The sequence below is a fragment of the Vicugna pacos genome, chromosome 25 (assembly GCF_048564905.1).
Source record: "Vicugna pacos chromosome 25, VicPac4, whole genome shotgun sequence".
Taxonomy (NCBI): domain Eukaryota; kingdom Metazoa; phylum Chordata; class Mammalia; order Artiodactyla; family Camelidae; genus Vicugna; species Vicugna pacos.
Genome location: NC_133011.1, coordinates 16,741,396 through 16,764,660, shown reverse-complemented (window position 1 = coordinate 16,764,660; position 23,265 = coordinate 16,741,396). Strand labels below are relative to the sequence as shown.

The 23,265-nt window shown below is 35.6% G+C and overlaps 1 protein-coding gene and 1 long non-coding RNA gene across 4 annotated transcripts; both read right to left on the bottom strand.

Moving 5' to 3' along the window:
* Positions 1–22,372, bottom strand: EBAG9 (estrogen receptor binding site associated antigen 9). Of its 3 annotated transcripts, none has more exons than XM_072949612.1 (7): positions 22,262–22,372; positions 13,096–13,193; positions 10,386–10,464; positions 9,381–9,539; positions 7,607–7,714; positions 4,191–4,282; positions 1–537 (listed from the first exon to the last, which is right to left on the bottom strand). In XM_072949612.1, exons 2-7 carry the CDS (start codon positions 13,176–13,178, stop codon positions 417–419), a joined length of 642 nt encoding a protein of 213 aa, XP_072805713.1. In that variant the 5' UTR covers positions 13,179–13,193; positions 22,262–22,372; the 3' UTR covers positions 1–416. The 3 variants fall into 3 exon arrangements, with proteins under 3 accessions (XP_072805713.1, XP_015101018.1, XP_072805712.1); XM_015245532.3 differs by lacking the exon at positions 22,262–22,372 and adding an exon at positions 21,672–22,032; XM_072949611.1 differs by lacking the exon at positions 22,262–22,372 and adding an exon at positions 21,039–21,118.
* Positions 22,373–22,380: 8 nt separating this feature from the next.
* LOC140689271 (uncharacterized) lies at positions 22,381–22,507 on the bottom strand. The gene has a single exon (XR_012064158.1). It is a non-coding gene; the product is annotated as an uncharacterized lncRNA (long non-coding RNA).
* Positions 22,508–23,265: the final 758 nt, after the last annotated feature.

Sequence of the window (23,265 nt, the reverse complement as noted above, 5' to 3'; positions counted from 1 at the left end):
AATATTTAAAAGTATTTATTTTATCATTATGCACATTGAAGGAAAGCATTATAGACAGCAGAGTCCTTTCCCACCATAAAATTATTTATACCCATTTATTCAGCTAGCAACACTAGCCTGAAGAGGTACTGATATATTCCATTTGTAATAATTTCTCTACAGCAAACAATTGTCTTACAGTTGGAGCACAATGAAGAAAATATTGTCTCATAAGTCTTTTTTCTTCTTTTGCGTCTCAATCGCTAAGAGTTCAAGGGACTTTGAGAGCATCCTGGTGCCCTGGGTGGCCTGGTGAATGCATTAAAGTCAAGCAGCATATGTGTACTCTGAAAATACTCTTAGACCCACACAAACGTTGCTTGGCTGGTGGAGCCGGCATTTCTCGCACTGGCACTATGACATGTGAAGAACACTTGTTATGACAGTTTCACACCAATTTTGTTCTGTTCCTTCTTCATTAGCCGCTGTGCTTCCTTTTCCATCTTCTTCCTTTGCTGCTCTGCTGCTCTCTTTTCTCTGTCTGCTATCTTCTGCTGCCTGAAGAGAAACATATTCCTATTTTTACATTTAGAAAACACCACGCAGGTAAAAGTAAAATGGCAAATAAATTCCAGAAAGAAACAGCACTGCCTTTTTACTATCATCAAATGTAAGTTTAAAAAGTCTTCATTCGTCTCACTGCTTTGAAAATTTCAAAGGTTTTCAAAAACAGTATTTCTTTTAATCCTTAGAATACAACTTACAAAATAAAAAAGGTATTATCTCCGTTTTAAAAGTAAGTAAAATGGGGCACTCAGGCTAAGTGAATTGCCCAAAGTTGTAAGATTAAGCACAAGGATAAGAACTCACATACTCTGACCCCTTCTTCAGACTATTTTCACTGAAACATGACTTCCATTGGACTACACCTTCTTTCTGACACCATTCAGAAAAGCCTCATATTTATGATTAAATCTTCTATTATTGTAAGAGTTAAAAACAGGCAGCTAAAGGATGTCAAGAATACAGATGTGCAGAACACAAAGCACAAAGAAAATGGGAACTTAAGACATGCTTTCCAACTAGAAGCTAGAAATCAATGTAAGGATTAACATCTGACCAGCTCTACTAATAAAGAGGCAAAATGGTGGGCACTTGCTAATTACACATTAGGAAATACCGCCCTCCAGTCCCTCTCTAACTCCACTGATCTACAATCACTAAAACTCTCTATCTTTATTGATTGCTTTGTATGAGTAGGAGTAGAAATGAGATGATGAAATAGGAAAAAGGAAAGGAATAGAAGTTAGTCATAGGTCTGAAGGTTCAGGGTATGAGAAAATAAGAACAAGCATGCAAGGGTGAGGAAGAAAGCTGTAGTAGGTCACAGGTGGGCAAAGGATAGGCAACACACTGGGTTATATACAGAAAAATCCAGTATGGATTACCCACATTTGGGACAGCTCAAAGCTGGGTATAGTGAGTGAAATATACATACAATTCTCAATCATACTTAAAAACAGGAGTAAGCACTGTTGGTGGGAATATAAATTGGTGCAGCCACTATGAAAAACAGTATGGAGACTCCTTAAAAAACTAAATACAGAGTTACCATATGATCCGGCAATCCAGGCATATATCTGAGGAAAACAGTACTTCGAAAAGATATATGTACCACAAATATTCACAGAACTATACACAACAGCCAAGACATAGAAGCAACCTAAATGTCCATTGACAAATGAATGGATAAACAAGACATGATACACACACACACACACACACACACACACACACACACACACACAATGGAATACTACTCAGTCATAAAAAGAATGAAATAATGCCATTTACAGCAACATGGATGGACCTAGAGATTATTATACTAAATGAAGTAAGTAAGAAAGAGAAAGAAAAATACCATATGATATCACTTATATGTGGAATCTAAAATATGACACAAATGACCTTATTTATAAAACAGAAAGAGACTCACAGACATAGAAAGGAAACTTATGGTTATGAAAGGGAAAAGGGGGTGGGGAGGATAAATTAGGACTTGGGATTAGCAGATACAAACTATACATCTATATAAAATAGATAAGTAATAAGGCTACTGTATAGCACAGGGAACTATTCAATACCCTGTAATAAACCAAAATGGAAAAGAAAAAACTGGGTGTAAGCAGAAGTATAGATGACCAAAATTCAAGAAGGTAGAGAGATTTATTTTAGGCAACATTTTGACCATCACCATCAATGAACTAAAGTTTCAAAAGAATAGTTCAAAAAAATCTACTTTTCACTAGCTCTGCTCACTTTCAAGTAAAACTGATAATTTGCAATAAAAATGCCAAAATATCAGTGTCAAAAAAGGAGAGAGAAAAAGAATTATAAAGGGCTGGCTAGGTTAGAAATAAGATAATCAAGTTTTGACCTGGTTACTAGCTGAAATATAAATATCAACAGTTAATATTCCTGGCACAAGAAGCAACTTAGACATTGCTGCAGACAAAATATATTTTTCCTGTCCAGATACATGTCTGGGATCACTAAGGAACCAGAATCTTTTTCCTCAGTGATACTGACCACAGCACTGGTAGCACTTATAGTGGCAGTGGGAAACAGGACAAGTTAGTGAATTGGATTATGGATACACTTTAAAAATTCTCAGGGTTCTTCTGGGGGCGGTAACAACATATGGAAGCCTCCACGTGTCTCCAGCTCTGCTTATGCAACTTGCAGCATGATGCACATCTATTACTAAGAGGCTCCCTCTCCCAGTCTGTTCTATCATCAAGCCCTAAGTTTGAGTTTTTTGGTCTCGTTTTGTTCCAGCTGCAAGAGTATAGGGTAGAAAAGAGAAGGATTTTTCACAGTGAACGTTCAGCTCCTTGTGAACTCATAAACTCTACAGTGCTGTTACTAACATTACTGGATTCAAAATAAATAGCCCCTTCCTTCACCCTTGTGGTTGATGACACTAATCATCACTAGATTCCCCAAAATATTCTAAAATACTCAGACTTCTTTAGCTATGAATTATCCAAAAAAAAGAGTAAAAAAAAAAAAGTGACATCTTCTTTGATGATTCATACATGTTACTGTTTACAATTTTAAAAACATCTCCTTTATATTGAATAATGATCAAATAGAAACTAAACAGTTAAAACTCTTATAACTTTACTGACTTTTAAAACATGACACCTTCCTGTCAAAGAAAAAAATGCTCAAAATAAGAAAAGGTCAGCCTTAACTCCCAGTTATTTAACTGCACCCTCTGTTGGTTGTTCAAGGTAATTGCAACTTATTGGTAAAGACAAGAAAGGAAAACACAAAAATACAGATTGTTTTAAGAATCAGATAAAGGGTAATTCATTTTCTATCCCTATTACAAAAAAAATTTTAAAAAATCACTGTATTTTACTATAACATCTTTAAAAGTGGAAAAGTAATTTAGATACATTTAAATATCTGAGTTTTCATTAGTGATGATAGTCATAAACTCTCTTAAGGTAAATTTTCTTTTTACTCTTTGACCCAATGCAGCAGTAGCAAGAATTAAGTTCCTTGCTCACAAAGACAGAGAAATAAGAACAAACAACAAAACACAGATTTGAAAACCTCCAGAATAATAGTTTTTGTAGAATGGGCAGTAAGTACATGACTTGTTATCTTTCTACTTCAGGGCTTCTGAGTACATCAATTGAGATCCACATACAAATGTTGAGTGCAATACAATACACTATTCACGGCTATATTCAAATGAGCAGTGCCAGCACTATGCTAGACCACAGGGAAACAAAACCAAAGGTATCATTTCTGACCCAGAGAAAATGTATTCTTGTGGCTCACATTTCACAGTAGGACATTTTAAGAGAGAAATATATTTTACAGGGAATGAAGTATAAAACATACAGTGCAATATGGTGTATATATCTCTGTGTGTGTGTATATATATAAGATCTCATTCATCACGATTATTCTTTTATAGCTATAATGCTTTAAATTCTTGTTTTTTTGTGAGGTTTTGATCATATAAAATAGCATAGGTAGTCTGAAATACAAAGAAGTATCCCATATTATCTAAGGTTCAAATGAGAATGAAGAAAAATATTAACATTTGGCAGAATGAGCTTTCTTGACCTTAAACGCAACATGAACAAAACCAGTTCTTCTACTCAGCTGCAGTGTAAATATGACTCAAATACCTCAGAACTTCCTCGGCCTGCCAGGCAGCATCTTCTTCTTCTTCCCATGCGTTGGTATTTTCCTGCCAGGTATCCAAGTCACCTAATTCAGGCTGAAAAAAAAAATTACGATAGTAAAGAGCCATCCTTTCTCCACTCAGCAGTCAAGAAGAGTATCTTTTAAAGCATAACTTAGACTGCCACTGCCCTGTGTCTTCTCCACGTCCTGGCCACATCCCATACAGGCCCAAAGGACTGCCTCTGCTTTGCCTGAACTGAGGGGTTTCTGGAGACACACAACTTTGTTACTCAACGGTCCTGGGCAAGTTCAGCCTTCTTCCTATTTTATTTGTTGAAGGATATTCCAGGATATTAATCTTATATTAACTTTTCTTTTCTTTTTGTGCCTCCTGCAGTTTGGGACAGACAAGAATACAACACTTCCGTTTCTCTCTTTTCAGTGAGAAGAAGGAGTGGGGGCGGGGGAGAGAGAAGAGACAGGCTGATCCAGACTGGATTAGGGATGCTTGACTGGACTACTCTGTGCTGGGGTGACGAACTGGAAGAACGGAAATTTTCCAAACTAGCACAGTCATCTCCACTTAAGCACAAATAATTTCCATTTTTCAGTGGCACAGTCTGTCTGGGTCCCAGGGAAAAATGACAAACCAGGCAAAATTTACTCTTCACTGGAATATTTCTTCTCTGCTGTGCTTCCTTTTGCCTGTCCCACTTCCCTAATACCAACAGGCTGGCCACTACCTTCCACTGTTCCCCATGCCAGACCTCCAAGAGTTTACTTTTTCTTCCACAAACCAATGAAAATGCTCATTCTGGAATGTTTGGTTGGTGGGGAAATGATTATGTGCATAAAATAAATGGCACCAACCTGTGAACAGATTTACTATATTCTCTTTTGAGTACTAACACCTAAAAATGAAATAAAATGTGTTGAATTTTCTGCTTCTAACCACAAATGAAACACCACCCTGTTAAAAATTTTCTAAGAAATATATCTGATTATTTGTTTAATGTAACTTTCCAAAAGTAAAATAGCTAAATCAAAGAAAAGGATTTTTAAAGTCACTGAAACAATTACAAATGATTCTCTTGAAAAGTTATACCAACTTCTCCTGGCAGCAGGAGGCGGAAGTCTTGTTTCCTTGTACTGTTGTCAGAACAGGTAGGTTTCCTTCTTTTCTATCTTCCCTAACATGTTAGGATTTAAAATGGTGTCTTGTTATTTTACTGTGAATGTCTTTAAGAACTAATAAGATTAAACTTCTCTACATGTTACCAGATGATGTCTATTTCTTATTTGTAAATTTATCCATTTTTCTACTGAGGTGTTTGATTTTTGGTGTATAAAACATTTAGATATAAAAAAAGTGAAACTCCTAAGACCATAAAAAAGAGTGTTATCTGATCCTCTAGTGGAGATGGTCTTCTAAGTAAAAAAGAAAAAGTTCTAATGGATAGATTTGCTACATAAAAACTAAATCTATCTGCCCACCAAAAACATCAAAACCAAATTATAAAGCCAACAACAAACTGAAAATTGTAAAAGATGACAGAAGTTAGTATCCTTAGTATTGAAAGATTTATCACAACAATACAAATGATAAATTCCAGAAAGAATGTGCAATTCAAAAGAAAAACCTAATTTGTGGAATGGGTAGTGAGGTATTTTTGGTGCAGAGAACAAAGCACAGTAGGCTACCATTCTCTCCTAGGCAATGCCCCTTTGTTTCGTCTGCTTGGAAGGAAAGTATGTGGGAACATTCTCCACCTACCCTATTTACCTCTACCAGACTCTGGAAGCGGTTACATATTTACAACTTTTTAATAAGCTATGTTAGTGTTATAATAACGTATAATTACAGTTAGGTGGCAAATATGTACTAACGTACTGAGGAGGTCTGAACCACTCTACCAATATGGATCAAACTTGTATAAAGTTTAAAATTCAGAAAAATGAAAAACAAAACACCATGATGCGATGCTCTTTTACAGAACTATCCGTGGAGCTATTATGCTCTCATAACATCGTGGAACTGTATAGGAGTTATCACAGTTTGTGGTATTTATGTGTGTGTTAACTTATTTAACCTTGTGCCTCCCCTACTAGAATGCATACTCCTGAGGCAAGGAACCTGCCTCCTTTGCTTACTTTCTACTGTATCACCAGCACCTAGCATGGCATTTGGCATTAGTAGGAATAGTTTTTGATCAATGAATTAACGTACATAAACATGGACCCCGCACCGGGGAAGAGGGGCCTCAGAAGTTCCTGCGCAGTTTAAACAAAAAAATTAGATAGAAAGATGAACAGATAGAAGCGGTGGTTTAAAACTGTCTGCACATTCTCTGACACTCTTCTTCAAGAGGTGGAGCTTAGCTCCTCTCTCCCTGCATGTTAGCTGGACTTAGTGACTAGCTTCCAATGAATAAGATAATGTGGAGGTGACAGTATTTTACTTATAAGACTAAGTAGTAAATAGGCATTGTGGCTTCACCCCTGCATGTTCTCTGCTCTTTTTCTTAGGGATCATTTGTTCTGGGAAAGTCAGTGACCGTATCGTGAGGAAACTCAAGCGGCCCTATGGAGGAGTCCATGGTAAGAAACAGAGGCTTCATGCAACCAACCAGCATTAATCTGCCAGGCATGTAAGTGAGCCAACTTTGAAATAAATCCTCCAATCTCAGCCAAGCCTTCAGATAAACACAGCCCAGCTAATAATTTGTCTGGAAATGAACAGAAACCCTGAGCCAGAACCACTCAGTTTAGTCACACCTGGATTCCTGATCTGGAGAAACTTTGATTTAAAAAAAAAAAGTTTATTGTTGTTTAAGCCGTTAAGTGTGGGGTTGTTATACAATAATAGATAATTAATATAATCAATAATCAATCAATCAAAGCATACTTAAGCCAGGATCTGGGGAGGGGTCTGCACACAGTAGTGTATTGTAAAAAATTCAAAGCTGATTTTGACAGGTTCCAGGGTTGAAAACCAGTATACCCTTTCCTCACTACTTTTGTCCTTAAAAGTGTTGTATTTAGGTCAAATGCACTTTAAGTTAAATTATATTTTAAATGTAAATATACTCTACTAGGGAAACAATTCATAACTCACATAAAAATAACCTGCTACTAAAGTTAACCTTTGGTGATAATCTCTTTAAAAGTCATATTTTTAAATTACATTTTGTCTCTATCTTTTATGTGTGCAACGGACTCTGATCTTAGTACCTGATGTAATTACAATGTCATAAAAGGATAGGATTGGTAAAATTCCAGATTAACCTCTCTTGATCTGCTAAATGTGTTTCAAAGTCACAGAAATACAGATACTATGTTCAATTCATTTTCATTTTTTCTCTAAGAAAACAGAAACAAACAAACAAAAAACTTGCCTAGATACCATTAACATACTTACAGATTGATGAATAAAAGGCATATCTTGTGTAGCTGCTAATCTACTAGAGAAACCAGTGCTACCATCTGGGATGCCAAAATTTAATGGTTCTCTCTTCTTAATAATGATCTGAAAGATTAATTAGAATAGAATTACAGGAATATTTTATACATCACTATATAAAAATAGACAAACTGACCAAAGCATTTTATAAATATTTTAAAATGTGCTCTACCTTGCTCCTCTTAAAATTGACAATGTAAAAAAAAAATTTTAAAGGCTATAAAGGGCACCAAAATTCCCAGGCAATTGGCACACAAATCAGTTGCATACTAAGAAAAATTGTATTTCACTTTTTTCTAAAACAATACATTTTCCTCTTCCTCCTTCTTCTTTCCCTAGACCCCAAAACATAATTGGGCTTTTTCAGTTCCCGTATTAAATAAGAACATGTATCATTATCCTGCCAGAAAGTATAACCAGTTCTCTAAGCATGTTGATATCTGTGAATACATAACTATTTCAGGCCAGTAATGTTAGCTCTGTAGCTTAAAAGCATTTTCATTCTAAATAATTTACCAAGGTACTATTGTAATATACTGGATTCCTATTAAGAGCAGCAACAGACTTCCAAAATACTAAGAAACTTGCTTAAAACTCCTTGAAAAATACGCAACTTTATGCTTTTCAGCACTGAGACATTTGGATAACTCAACAAAAACAATTACAGTATGTAAATGTTATCAGCTTTGAAAATATAAAAATAAATGTACAGCTAAAACTGGCTGGGATGTAAAAGAGGGTGAAAAACCCTATTAGGGAATTGGGGAAAAAAATATGTCCCAATTTTATTAAATATATTGATAAGAAGTATTTTCCATGCTTGACTGAATAAGAAATGGAACTTTAAGTATAATTTTTCAAAATAGCAGAAATGACTGACGAAGTAGACTGGAATAATAACATTATAATGTTTGAAAGAAGGGGAAGAGGGGCAAGGGTGGTATGAAATAAACCCCCATTTAGCATAGTATGAAGTCAGTGGACAATGCCTGTTATTGGTAAATCAAGACATAGCAATATAAGAATACTGTATATAGATACAATGAAAAACACTAGAAGCCCAAACAGAAAAATTTATGAGTGGCTGCTTCTGGGAAGTCAAACTGGCTATGAAGAGTGATGGGGCAGAAGTCTACTGTCTTTCATTATAAGCTGTTTTATATTCTTTGATTAAAACTTTTTTTTAAATGTACATGTACTATTATTTTTAAAAAGGAAAATACTCAGCCATTGTTCTTTTTCTAATAATTCCCTGCATATTTAAGTGGCTGCCATAGTCAACTCAAAAGGGATAAAATAAAGAGTGGATGACTAACACAAACCCACACAATTACTCTAAGTTCTCAAAGCCTTACACTGGTTTTGTTATGGTTATAAACAATGGAAACTAGCTACCACTCTGTAGATATCACTAAGCTGTGAACTCTTTTAAGTTTTAGAACTGTATCTTACTCAGCTTAGTCTCCATAGCAGAGACTAGAGTCTAGAATTGGACATACAGTAGGATTTCTGTAAATGCTTAGATATAATGTTAAGACTTATGGATACAACTTGCTAGATCTATGTTTAGGTCACCTGAATACACAAACCTCTATAACACCACAAAAATAAAACCCTGATAATTAGAAACAGGCTTTCTAACAAATACAGTTTATTCTGTCTAATTTTAATTATAGGAACCTGAAGAGCAATTCAATGGTTTAATCTCCAAAAGCACAAATCTTTAACGTACTTTCTGGGTTTTCCTTATAGTTGGTGTCATGTCCTTAAAATAGTCGGGTTCTAGTTGTTCTAAAGCATTTTGTTGTGCTGCCACGTTCCCATTCCCTCCTTCAATCTTTACGCTTGTGGGTGCATCTTCATCCCAGGAGGTCCACTCTTCAACATCTGCCTAAATTTAAATGATAAATATTGTCAGCCACAAAGGGGTAGCCTAGTTAACACTTCATTCTCACTTACTAGAAAAATGAGTTTACTAAAACACTGTTTTTCAAAACCTAATGTACCTACCCCGCTCCAACACAAAACAAAACAAAACAAATAAAACATTGGTTTTCAAACTTTTTTGAACAGGAAAGTACAATCTTACATCACATACCAAAACTAGGTCAAAAGTTTAAAAAATTACTTTTACTATGAGTTAGACTTTCTGTTCTATCTATTAAGAAACAAACAATAAAACAAAACAAAAGAAAATGTTTTGGAAATTAAACTGACGTTTAAAACTACAGCCCACAGGAGGAGGACTGGAACTTGTAATCTAAGCTTAATCAGGTTTATTGCTTGATAAAATAACAAATAACAACAATCTTTACAGGATTTAAATAAGATAGAGTCTCAAACATAATATTCAAAATGTCCGTGAAATAACTCAAAATTATTCAGCAAACAAAGAACAAGAAATCTCAACTTGAATGGAAAAAGTCAACCAACAGACACCAACCCCAAGATGACATAAATGTTGGAATTATCTGACTAAGACTTTAAAATAGTTCTAAAAATGCTCCAATAAGCAATAGCAAACACTCTTGAAACCAACGGGAAAAAAATAGAAACTCTCAGCAAAGACACAGAAAATAAAGAACAAAATAAAAATTTTAGAATAAAAAAATTATAACAATAACAATAAAAATCCTGACCCTGACTACCAAATTAATTTCATGACATACTAATGGTCTGCAATATAGTCTGAAAAATATGGTTCTGGAACACTTATTCAACCTTTAAAAAAAACTACCTGTTTAGGAACTGATGAATAATCAACTGTAGTTGGCAAAGTTATCTGGTCTCCACTTAATTTCCGTCCTCTGCCAGATCTAAAACAAAAATGAAATAATTTATTTCAAGAACTACCAAAACAAGCACCAGTAAAAGTACTACAGACAGTAACTTAAAGGTTTGTAAGAGAAGATCTTTTTCAAATTTTGAATTATTTTAATAATTAACAGTTGTTCATTAAGATATGAAAAGCCAGACATACATCAGATATCTCTTAAATGTTTTTAAAATATTGGACAGGACAACACAACTGCTTTTTGGCTTAGGACTCAATTATAGACAAACTCAGGAGGAATAGAAAGCCAAAAACAAAAATACAAAACTGGTTTGAAACCATGCTCCTTAGAGCATTATGAGTTTTGTAGGTGAAGCTCTGGGACAGCTGTGCTGTTTAATGAGGGTGACCTGGCTTTTGCTTGTTTTACATAGTTGGTTTCTTAAGATTACCTATTAAACTATTAAAGTTTGAAAATCACTGGGTTGAACTATAAACTGTTCCCAGAAAGTTTTAAGGATTAGGAGGAAAAGTACTATATTAAACAAGATGGGTCTTGTCCCTCAATTGTGAAGAGCACGGGCTGTGGAACCTGTGTCAACCATGGTTTCTAATGTTACTTCTATTCATTATGAGTCTATTTGGAATCACCTTCCTCCTAGCCTCAGTGTCCTCATCTGTAAAAGGCAGGTATTCAAACCTACCTTTGCAAGATTGTTGTGAGGATTTAATTAAGTGATATATTTAAAGTAGCTAGACACTAGACAGTGCCTGCTATAGAATAAGGTATTAAAAAGCGGTAGCTATTATAAATGATTAGTCACTTGCTTCACTTCAAATAATCTAAAAAACATCTGCTTAGAGCTAACTGGTAAAGTTAGCTAAGTTCAGAAATCATACATTATTTGTTTAAAGGATGAATAGAAAAGCAATATAGGTTACTACTAAATTTATGATGTAAACCTGGTATTTTAGAACACATGATCTAGGTTCCTTCTGACACTTACGAAATGCTTATTCCCACAAACGGTTAGTTTTCTTTAAAATTGAACATACAATCAATCTTAAATATATTTACAATGACAAGAGAAATTTAGTGACAATAGAAATGTCCTTAATATTTTTAAATCAAATACAATATCTTACACTAAAAGTAACCTGTATTCAGCAAAAGTTTTGGAAAGTCACAGACCCAAAGAGAAAAACACCTACAATTTAACACCGCTATTAACATACCTCCTGGCAATTAATACTCAATTTTATCCTGCTTTAACCTAGTTAATTCCCTGCCATGCTACTTCTAACAATAAAGTCAATGCCACTTAATCCTCAGAGTTTTAGTAGTTACAAAATGGCCATTTAGGCAGATAGTACATTTCCTAGTTTCCCGTGCAGCTAAGTGGCTAAGCTCTGGACAGTAGGCTGTGAACAAAGTTATGTGCAACTTCTAAATCATATCCATTAAAAAAAGAGAGCTGATTGCCCTCCATTTCCTCTTTTACCCTATCTTACTCTTAGTGAGTCAGCAATTTGGCCTAGGGATACTAACAGTTCCACTGATTAAGTAGTCAGACCCAAGCAATGTAATACTTACATACGTCCTATCTGCTTAGTAGTCACTAGAAAAAGATATATATGAATTTTAAGAAAAATAATATTTTGATTTCATTCTTTAACAACCACAATTACTTACTAATGGAATGTGTGAACCTGCTGGATACCACACAGCTTCTTAACCCTTGGAATCAGACTGGATACCATCACCCTCATTTTCTGTTCCATATTACTTTTGGTTCAGTACTTCCTTTTAATTATAACATAAAATCCTAGCTTTACAAAGATAGGTCATCAAAAATACAAGTAAACAAAAACTTATCGCAACCATTCAAGAACATCATCAAAAGTAATACAGAAGGATCTAATGTTGCACATGTGAATTACTTAGAGCCAATAGTCTGTGCAGTGTTTAACAGACATTAACTATTATATTCACCGCATTTTACTGCAAAATTTAAAATATCCTATGGCAACCCCATGCGTGTAATGCGAAGCCCTGAAGTGCCTAAGGAACTGTAGCTCTAGGGTACAGCAGTATGACAAAATAGAAAGAATTCAGGTCTGTGGATGACTTAACTGAAGCAGAAGGACTTACCTGCCATGGACCACCTGCACATTCTGGAATGTCATTTAAGAGACAAGAAAAAAAATCTTTTTTTGTGGGGTTTCTCTGTTAAAGTTTTTTTTTAAATATAAAAATTACACTCATAATGTAGTATGTAAATACCTGTGCCTAATTCCATCTAACCACTTTAAAACATCCTGATAATGAAACAATTATGTACATAAAAACTTTCTGATGATTATAATAACAAAGTTGGTTTGCTTATCTCTGAAATTATATAGTACTAAGAATGTTATTTTAATGGAAGACATAATAATTTTAAAGAATGAAAAGAAATGAACCTCTACTTCTTAGATCTGAAAAAATATATAAAAGTATATATAAAATATATAAAAATCTGAAAAAATATTAAAAATACTAGAGATTAATGAATGAATACTGCAATCAAGAAATTTAGCTTAAAAATAGTATGTCATGCCTTTTTGTAGTTATGAAGGGATCCAAAATTAGCAAGAAGATAAACAGGGTAATGTGAACATAAAATTTGTTTACCTGCATATTAATCTCTTTAGGAATGAGAATACTGTTGCTAGGCAAGTACAAACTTTAAATAACCGAAACTGTGTAATAGCCATGGTAAGAATCAAAACCTGTGGAAAAAGCACAAAAATAAATGCATTATGGTGATTTCATTAGTTATACTCCTGTTTTGAAGTGAACCTGAAAAGTTCTGTTATGAACTGTGAAAATTAGACACTTTTTTACTTTTCTTTAGAAACCACAAATATAAAACAGTACATTTAAAAACTAAAATGTAAATCATACTGACAATTAAAGAAACCAAGGTTTTTTTAATCGCTTCTCAGCTTTATGGCTAAGATCAAGTGTAAAAAACTAAGGTTTTGAAGTTTTCAATAGTTGAGGGAAAAAATGTATTCAAAATATTCTCAGAATGGTTTTTTAAAGTAATTTTACTTAAATTACCTATTTATAATTTATTTATTTACAATTTGTTTTCTATTAAAAAATGAAAAATCAAAAAAGGTATAAAACAGTACATACTGAGTCTTCTGTACCTTTTGAGGTTTGAATCATATGAACATAATTAGTACTAGTCAAAATATTTTTAAACTTTTAACTTTTAGATATATACATTTTATTCTACTCATTTTACAGATGAGGAAATTAAATTAAGAGAGGTCAAGTAACTTAAGGACACATAGCTAATAAGTTAGAAGTAACTCGAGGTCATCTGGTTCAGTGGTCCACATAGATTTTAAGGCATAAAGATAATTGGGCCCACCCCAGTAAATCAACTAAGTCATATTCTCTAAGGGCTAAAGTCCAGTTATAGCTAATAAGCCAACAAAGGAGATACAAATACTCAGTAAAAAAGGTGAAAGAAAACAGGGTAAAGGGGAACAAATATGAGATGGGACAACAAATAGCAAGATAAAAGAACTAAAACTAACTGGATCAATACTCTCACTAAATGCAAATTTAAAGCCAGAGATTGTTAGACTGGATAAAAAAGAAAATACATCATTATATGCTGCCTATAAGAAATGTACTTTAAATATAAAAACACATAGGTTAAAAGCAAAGGATGGGGGAAAAATATACCATACTAACACTAATCAAAAGAAAGCTTAATTGACTATTTCAATGTTAGAGAATAGATTTTAGGGAAAATAATTATTAGCAGGCATAAAAATGTTCATTTAAAAATGATAAAGGGGTCTGTTAATCAAAAGCACAAAACAATCCAAAACATATATGCCCCTAATAACTGAATTATGCCAGTGTCACAAAAGAGAGGTGACATTTCTAGAGAATCTGCAGATATTAAGAGGATATTGAGAAAATATTACTTTATGCCTATATTTGACAAATGAGATGAAATGGACAAATTTCTTGAAAGAAACAAGTTATGAAAGGACAGCAAGAAGACACATTTAGCCTGAAAATCTCTATACTTACTAAAGAAATTGAATTTGTAGTTAAAAATTCCCCAAGCCCAGATGGCTTCACCAGTGAATTCTACCAAATGCTTAAGAAGTAATACCAATTCCATACAAACTGCCAGAAAACTGAAAAGAAGGGATTATTTACCAACTTATTCTTTGTGGTCAGATTACACTGATACTAATTCAGACCAAAGACATTACCAGAAAAGAAAAATAGAGACCAATATCTTATGAATATAAACACATAGCAATAGAAGGGAACTTTCTCAGCCTGACCAAAGACATCTATGAAAAACTTATAGTAACGTGAGATTTAATGGTGAAAAACTGGACACTTTCCACCTAAGATTATGAACAACACAACATCTGCTTTCATGACTTCTACTCAACACTGAAGCAGAGGTTCTAGCAAATGCAATTAAGCAAGAAAAGGAAACAAAAGGCATTCACATTGCAAGGAAGAAGTAAAACTGTATCTGTCTATGTAGGAACATTCAATGGCATCTATAATCAACTGCATTTTTATATGTTAACAACAAACAATCACAAATTGAAATTTAAAAAACATTTGTAAGAGTACAAAAATATGAACTGCTTAGGGACAAATCTAATAAAAAGACTTGTATACTTACTGAAAACTATAAAATACTGCTGAGAGAAATTAAAAGACCCTAATTAACTTAAAAAGATCTTTCAGGGCTCAAAACTTGATACTGTTAAATCAAATCTCCCTAAATTGAACTAGAGATTCAATGAAATCCCAATCAAAATCTCAGCAGGCTTCCTTCTCTAAAGTTTAACAAGTTAACTCTAAAATTCATATAGAAATGCAAAGGACCTATAATGGACAAAACAATGTTGAAAAAGAATGAAGTAGAAGAGCTAATACTACCTAATTGTGAGACTTGTTATAAAGCTACAGTAATCAAAACGGTGCAGTACTGCAGTCAGAACTGATAAACAGATCAACAGAACAGAACAGAAGGTAGAGAAACAGACTCACAAAACATGAGCAACAAATTTGATGATGATATGAAGGCAGTTCAATGCAGAAAGGATAGTCTTTCTGACAAACAGTGCTGGAAAAACTAGATATCCATATGCCCCCCAAAAGCCACCAAAACCCAAAAAACTTCAATCCGTATTTCACACCATTTACAAAAAGTCCTCAAAAATGGATCACAGACCTAAATGTAAGACCTAAAACCACAAAACTTCTAGAAAAAAAATTGAACAAAATCTTTGTGACCTGAGTTAGGCACAGATTTTTTAGATATGACACCAAAAGCACAATCAATTAAAAAGATAAACTGGGCTTCATAAAAATTAAAAACTTCTGTAACTCAGAAACACTGTTAAGGGAATAAAAAAACAAACCACAGATTGGGAGAAAATCTTTGCAAAGCGTAAATCAGATAAAGGACTTGTATCTAGAATATAGTAGAACCTCTCAAAACTCAGTAAGAAATAACAACTCAATTTTAAAAACTGGGCAAAAGGTCTGAATAGACCCTTCACCAAAAAAGATATACAATAGTAAATAAGTACATGAAACAATGGTCAACATCATTAATCATCAGAGAAATGCAAATTAAAACAATACTTAAAAACCATTACATACATATTAGAATGGTTCAAATTAAAAATACCAAGTACTATCAAGGATGTGGAGCAACCATAACTCATACACTGGTGGTGGGAATATAAAATGGCACAGCCATTTTGGAAAACAGTTGGTAGTTTCTTACAAAGTTAAACAAACATGTATCATATGACCCAGCCATTCTACTCCTAGGAATTTATCCAAGATAAATGAAAGTATACACCCATACAAAAATGGGTTGTATCTGAATAGCAGCTTTATTTTTAATAGCTCCAAACTGGAAACAACTGAAATACACATCAACAGGTGAACAGATAAACAAATTATGGTATATACACATAACAGAATACTATTCAGAAATAAGAAAGAATGAACTACTATTGCAAGCAATAGCATAGATATATCTCAAAATAATTATGCTGAAAGAAAGAAACTATATAAATATATATATAATATATGATGCCATTTATTAAAAAAAAACTCTAAGAAAGACAAACAAATCTATAGTAACAAAAAGTATATCACTGATGCCTTGGGATAGGGAAGGATGGATTACAAAGGAGCATGAGTAAACACTTCTGCAGGTATTGGATATACTTACTACTTTGATTGCGGTGATGATTTTATAGGTGGTTTTCAGTTTCACCAAAACTGATAAAACTGTACATTTTAAATACATGCAGTTTATTGTGTGTCAACTGTAGCTAAAAAATCTAGTAAAAACAATCTACTCTAATAAGATAATTTTAATCTAATAAGATATTTTTTTAAACAATATATCGTTTATGAAAGTTTCAGATTCTGGTTAGAATCTTAAAAGAAGTCATTAATATCATTATCTTGTATTGATTATTTATTAACTCTTTCTGGAGAGTCAACTTCCATTAGGAAACTAGGTCAGTTAGTGACAGGACACATATTATAGAATTTCTCTAGGACTGGAACTCTATTTCATAGCAGCATTTCAATGTACCATAACAGCTCTTACTCTATTACAGGCTTTCCTCTTAATGCTTTACATGTAATAACTCATTTAATGCACACAACTCTATGGAGGACTTAAGGCAAATACTCCTTTATCCCTATTTCAGACAGGGAAACCAAGGCACAGAGGGGTTAAGTAATCTGCCTGAAGACACAGAGATGGTAAGTTACAGAAGTGGAATTTGAACCCAAGGAGTCTGATTCTAATGCTTGAGTCCTGAAAGATCACACACACATACTGCCTATCTGATTAAATCAAAATATATGATTCTATATAAAAGAAATGCTAAGGAATTGGGAACTAGTTAAAGTCATGGCAACCACAGGATAAAAAGTTCTCAAAAAAAAACAAACAAACCAGGTACGGTTTTGCTAGCCTTTTAATAAACATGGTCACTGTTTCCAAATATTTCTTTACACATTTAATCACCTGTGCCATATATGTACTATATATATTATCCTAACAAGCACTAATTTAAATATTATGAACTTTGGCACAAGTTAGAATTAAAAATATTAAATAACCACAGTTTCCTCATTTAGAGTTTCAAAATAAATATACAAGAGGGAAAAGGAATCTAAAATTTGTTAATTCATGAGAGATGGTCATTTTTCCACTGTAGAGAGGTAGAGTAGATCACATGTTAAATCAAGTCACAGGATATTACAGGCATATACAGACACAGAGGAATGGTGTTTCTGACGATGGAATTTTATGTTTTAGCTTTCCCTTGCCTTTTACTCTTCAGAAGAATATTACTGAGTAAGCATTTAGAATCATATGATTCCTATGTTGGAGTAGTTTGAATGTATCAATATATTATCCAACTTGTTAGTTTTCTCAACCAGCAAACTAAGATACACTGAAGTTAACTTTTCTGCTCAAGGTGAAGCAAGAAGCTAACAACAAAGACACAACTAAAACTCATCCTGCTCCCAGTCCATTAAGTAACAACTTTCCAAGCAATCGTTACAGTTGACTAATACCAATATTTAGAGTAGAGTGATTCCATAAAACAAAAGGGGAAAACATTATTTGATATTTCTTCCAAAATAAAAAAAAAAGTGTATTTGGACTTTAGTTCTATACATATTTACTTAAAAGGAAATAAAACATAACTTAAGTAACAATTATCATGGAACCAAATTAAAAGGACAGCTGTATGTTCCATCTATTCAAAACTGAAATGTTGACTTTTTAAAAATTCTATCATATGGGTATAAGATAAACAATAAAATTTATAAATATAACAAAGATTCAAATCTCCCTGGATAAATATACCATCACTGTACTACTAATAATGTACTGTTTTAAAATGTATTTCATGTGGATTAAAGCAGAGAGCACTGTTTTGTTTTTATCAGACATGCGCAATAACCTCCTAGAGTCTTGAAAACAGCACGTAATAGTGTTATCAACTAGTAAGACATTATATTGAGTAGGTTAAAAATTAAACACTAAAAAACAGTGATCACCTCTGGTGGGGGGATGGTATGGAAGCATCAAGGAACTAAGATCTACATCTCAATCTGAGTGGTAGCAATACCAGCATACTTTCCTATGTATACTGCCTGTGTGTTACACCTTAATATAAAAATTCAAAACAAAACAAAACCAGGAAGCAAGGAAAACACAGTTAACTCTTGCAGTACCTGACTGCTCTGTATAGCCACTACTAAAGCAAGGCAATCCCTTCTAAAGAAGGGCTATACATTGTCTACGTCTAAGATTAGAGAGTAGAAAGAGGAAGTAGACTCTTTACAGTGACAGAGTTCCAAAGGCTCCCTTAGCAGTGATGGTGCATTTTGTCACGTGCAGGCTGTACCGCCACATGAGCTGAACGGTTTCTGAACGTCTGTATCTGGAGCTGGCCTACTGAGAGGAGGGAAAGAACTGCGACTCAAAGAAATTGAACCAAGAAAATATTAAGAATTTCACTCTTCAAGCAACTTAAATGCTTCTGTCAAAAACATCCCCAATCAGTGGTTTACTAGGATTCAAAAAATGCAACAACTCTGACTCCTCCTTTCTCCTAACCTGCAAACTGCCAAAAAGACTTTACTCCATTTCCTAATACTGCCCATCCATATTCTTCCCTATTTCCACTGCCATCTCCCTAGCATAAGCCTTTATTACTTCTTGCTGAACTACTGCAAAGTCTTAATTCCAGTATTCTTCTGACTGCACTTTTATTTTCTGCTTTGTACTTAGTTATTTCTCTATACCTTATCCATCCTGCATAATCCTTCCCATGAGGATCTTACCTAGTATGTCCAGTTACCATTTGCAAAATAAGACCTGAAAGGTATGACTGTTTCATTATGAGTAGAATGATCTGAACAATTACGATGATGAATAAAAGCTTCATTTTAAAGCTGACTGTCAAGAATAAAACTCAACCAAACAGAGCAAACTTCCCTAAATGAAGATTTAGCTTAAAATTTCAGAAAAATTAAAAAAAAAGATAACTAGAAGAGAGACTGCAGAGCATGTGACACTAGAGGGAAAAGGGGACAGAGCTGAGGAGATACTCTATCAGGACGTTTTAAAGGGCAAAAGCATTTAAAGACTATGAAGCAGAGTGGGTCTCAGGAAATATATAAATTAAGAGATGAGAATAAATTTCATAGAGAGCCTTAGTTAACAGTGGTCATCACCTTGCCACAAATAATGCTATGTGTCATTGTTCAATAAGTATTTATCAACCTGAATGACTTCAATGATAACTGGGAATAAAATTTAGACTTTTGTTCCAACAGTAAATTAGAAAGTGGGACTATTATTAACACTAGACTAGAATTCTCTCCTTCACAATTAAGAATATCCTTATTCTGTGGAAAATTTGCTTTTGTGATAAGGAAGAGGGAAACTAATATTCATTGACCAGCTACTATGTACCAAGTACTATCTACATATTATCTTATTTTAACCCATAAAACCACCTTACGCAGTATATATTATTACTCTCATTTTCCATGATCGCACAGCTAATGATAGTACAGCCAATGATCTAAATTCAATCTAGCTCTATTTAATTCAAAAGCCAAGAATACCTCATAAACAATAAACATTCTCAGTAATTCAGTGATGGATCCAAGAGAAATTTTACAACTAGCTGAACCAAAACGGGGAAAATGCAATCAAGTTAACTATCAAGATGCAACACTTTTAATTTTATCAATTACAGTGACTTACAGGCAGGAATATTCTTTGAGACCCATACTTACTTTAATGTTCCAATTTAATGCAATGAAATATATATATATATATATATATTTAGCACCTATTATGCTTATGCAACAGATACTACCCTGAGTGAAGGGAAACACTACTGACCCAGTACAGAGAAACTTTGTGCCCGCTGCTTAACGGTCACAAGCTAGTGACTACGGGAAGGACTAGGGAGAGAGTGTTCCCATCAGTCTTGCTCAGTTCAGTATTCCTAGGTCTTAGCCAATGCCAAGCACATGCTAGGTACACAAATATTTGTTGAATGAAGGGAAATTATCATTCTATGAGCATTTAATATTGTTCTAGAGGATGTATGCTCTATAACCTCACTGTAATCCTAAGGACAAAAACAAGAGGTGAGTTTCATTACTCTTATTTAACAGATGACCCTGATTTCATCTGTTAGTGAAGTTCAGATTCATTCACCCAGAATTTAGAGACTGACCTCAAAGCCCAGGCTCTTCCCGTACCATACCCCATTTAAGAAATCTTTAATTTTATAGTCATTGCCTCAGTTGATTTTTGAAATGCTCTCTAGATCACCAATTTGAGGGGTATGTATCTTCAGCTACCTTACTTTTTGATTGCTTTCCAGAACTGAGAAATGCTAATATAATGTAATTGTAAAATTAAAATTCCCTTAAAATTACAAGAAAAATAACAAAACTTGATATAGCAGAATAAAGTTCAGAACCACGAAGCAACTTACTCTCAGGGGTTTTAGACTAACATCTCCAGAAAACCACTAGGAATGAAAGCTTCGCTGTGTCAAGTGAAAAAGATTCACCTACAATTTAAAAAAAGAATGCTGCATTAGAAACTGAAAGATTAAATGTCTTTCCTCCCTGTAATTCCTTGCAAACTGCTGGTGAGATCTTTTCAGCAGAGTTACTATATTCGTTAAATAAATCAAGCTACCATCTATGCTGGTACACACTAAACGAGTCATCAACGGCTCTATTTCTAAAACTGTATTTTTGTATTTTTTAATACCAAAATTTGAAACACCATGTGATCTAGTACTGTACAGAACAGCCCTAAACTTAAGTTTGTAACTCTCTTAAGTAGATTAAGGAATATTGGAAGGCTCCAAAAACAAAGTCTACCTGAAATTACGTAAATCTGAAAAACCGAAGTTCGGCAGCGGCAAGAGATAGGGAATTAGAAGTAGAGTGTAAGAGAAAAAGTGGGGCGAAAAGTGAACACTGGACCATGGCTGGCAACTCAAAGGCCCTCAAATACGTGACACCACTGAAGCTCTTACAAAGGCAAAGAAAAGTCCCCTGAAAGACTCAAAAAGAAGAGCTTCATAACTAAAATGCTTTAACTTCAGATTACCCACCTGAAACTGGCTGATGGAAAAAAAAAATCATACCCACTGTACAGATGAGAAAAACGACAGGGGCGTTTTCAGGTTACACAATCGGACGCCATGAGCACAGCGTTTTGTGAAACGCTCTAAATTGTTCCAAGTGGGTGCCGGGTGGGCTGGGATTCGGATTGTGGAAAAATCTGCCTGAGAAGGAGCAAGGCCAGTAGAAGAGGGGCAGGGAGAACGGGCAAATTTCCCTGTGGGGAGCGGATCTGGGGACTCGAGGGTTTCCCGGCAGGCGCTCCGCAGGCCGGTCTCCCACGCTTAAGCGCGGCATGGTAAGAGCTACACGCCCGGGGCCCGCTCCGGGTCGCGGTTCCATCACCCCAAAGGTCACACTGACCCGGAAACACTACCCTAGAGTGGCAGTCGGCCTCGGTCGGGGGAAACTGGGTGGAGGGGCGAAAAGGAAGGCAGGAGGGCGGGAAGTGCGGGATGGAGAGAAGGGCTAATCACGGAAGGGGAGAAGATACCCCCCCAAGACCAGGGTAGTGATCGGGGTGGGGGTGGGGTGGGGGAGGGAAGCCCCTCACGGGCACGCGCAAGCCGCACACACTCACCTGCCCCTCCCCCTCCCCGCCCGCCCGGCGGAGACTCCGAGCTGCCGCGGGCCGCGCGCGCACACAAGGCGCGCGCACGCGCGCTGCCGGTCGCTTCCTCGAGCTCGCGCTCCGCCCGTTCAGTCCCAGCCCCGCTCATTCAAAGCCGGGCGCGCGCTCCTCCTCAGCCGCCGTTGCCGCCGCGCAGCTGCCATGGCCGCCCCTTCCTCGGGAAACCCTCCCCTAGCCCCACCCCCTGCCCCTCCTCCTTCGCTCTCCAGGACGGCTCTCGGTAGTTTCCAGGCCCTCACTTCCGCACCCCGCCCCGGTCCTGTCTGGACCAATAGACGAGAGGTTACGGGTCTGGCGTCGGGGTTGAAAGCCAATGAGCGCTGGAGGGCGGGGCGAACGGCGGCGGCCGGCGTGGCAGCGGCCTCGACTGGTCAGGAGCAGTTTTCTGTATGTGTGACCGTTGCTGGCGGTACAGACTGTTGTTGTGGAGTGTCTGATTGCATCCTGTGATGCCGCGCATTCGGTACAGCGTTCCTCCGCTCCAACCATACCTCTTTTCGTTAAACCCACAGAATCGCCCTACCAGATGGGACCAAAGTAAGTCAGTGTTTAGATTGCAAAAAATGAGGAAGCCCCCTCTGCCTCAGAATGATGGATCTGGGTAGGCCAGATCTCGACCATTAGGGGTGCGGAACGCTGAATTTAATTCAGGACTTTCGAAGTAATTTTTGACTTAATTTCCTTTAACTGGAAGTTGAAAAGTTTGTTCTGACATCCTGACCAGCACTTACCCGCCCACTTAACTTCCTAGTACCTCCACCCTCGCCACGCCACCCCAGTCTGTAGCACGTTTCTACTAATAATTTTTTTATTCCCAAGAAGGAGAAGAAAGAAAGAGAATGTTTATGACTGTTGCTCTGAAAAGAGGCTGTGTATCCTTGGATAAGCTACTCCATCTCAAACCCCAGTTTAATCAGTAAAATGTCTATAATAGTGCCTACTTCGTGGCTAAT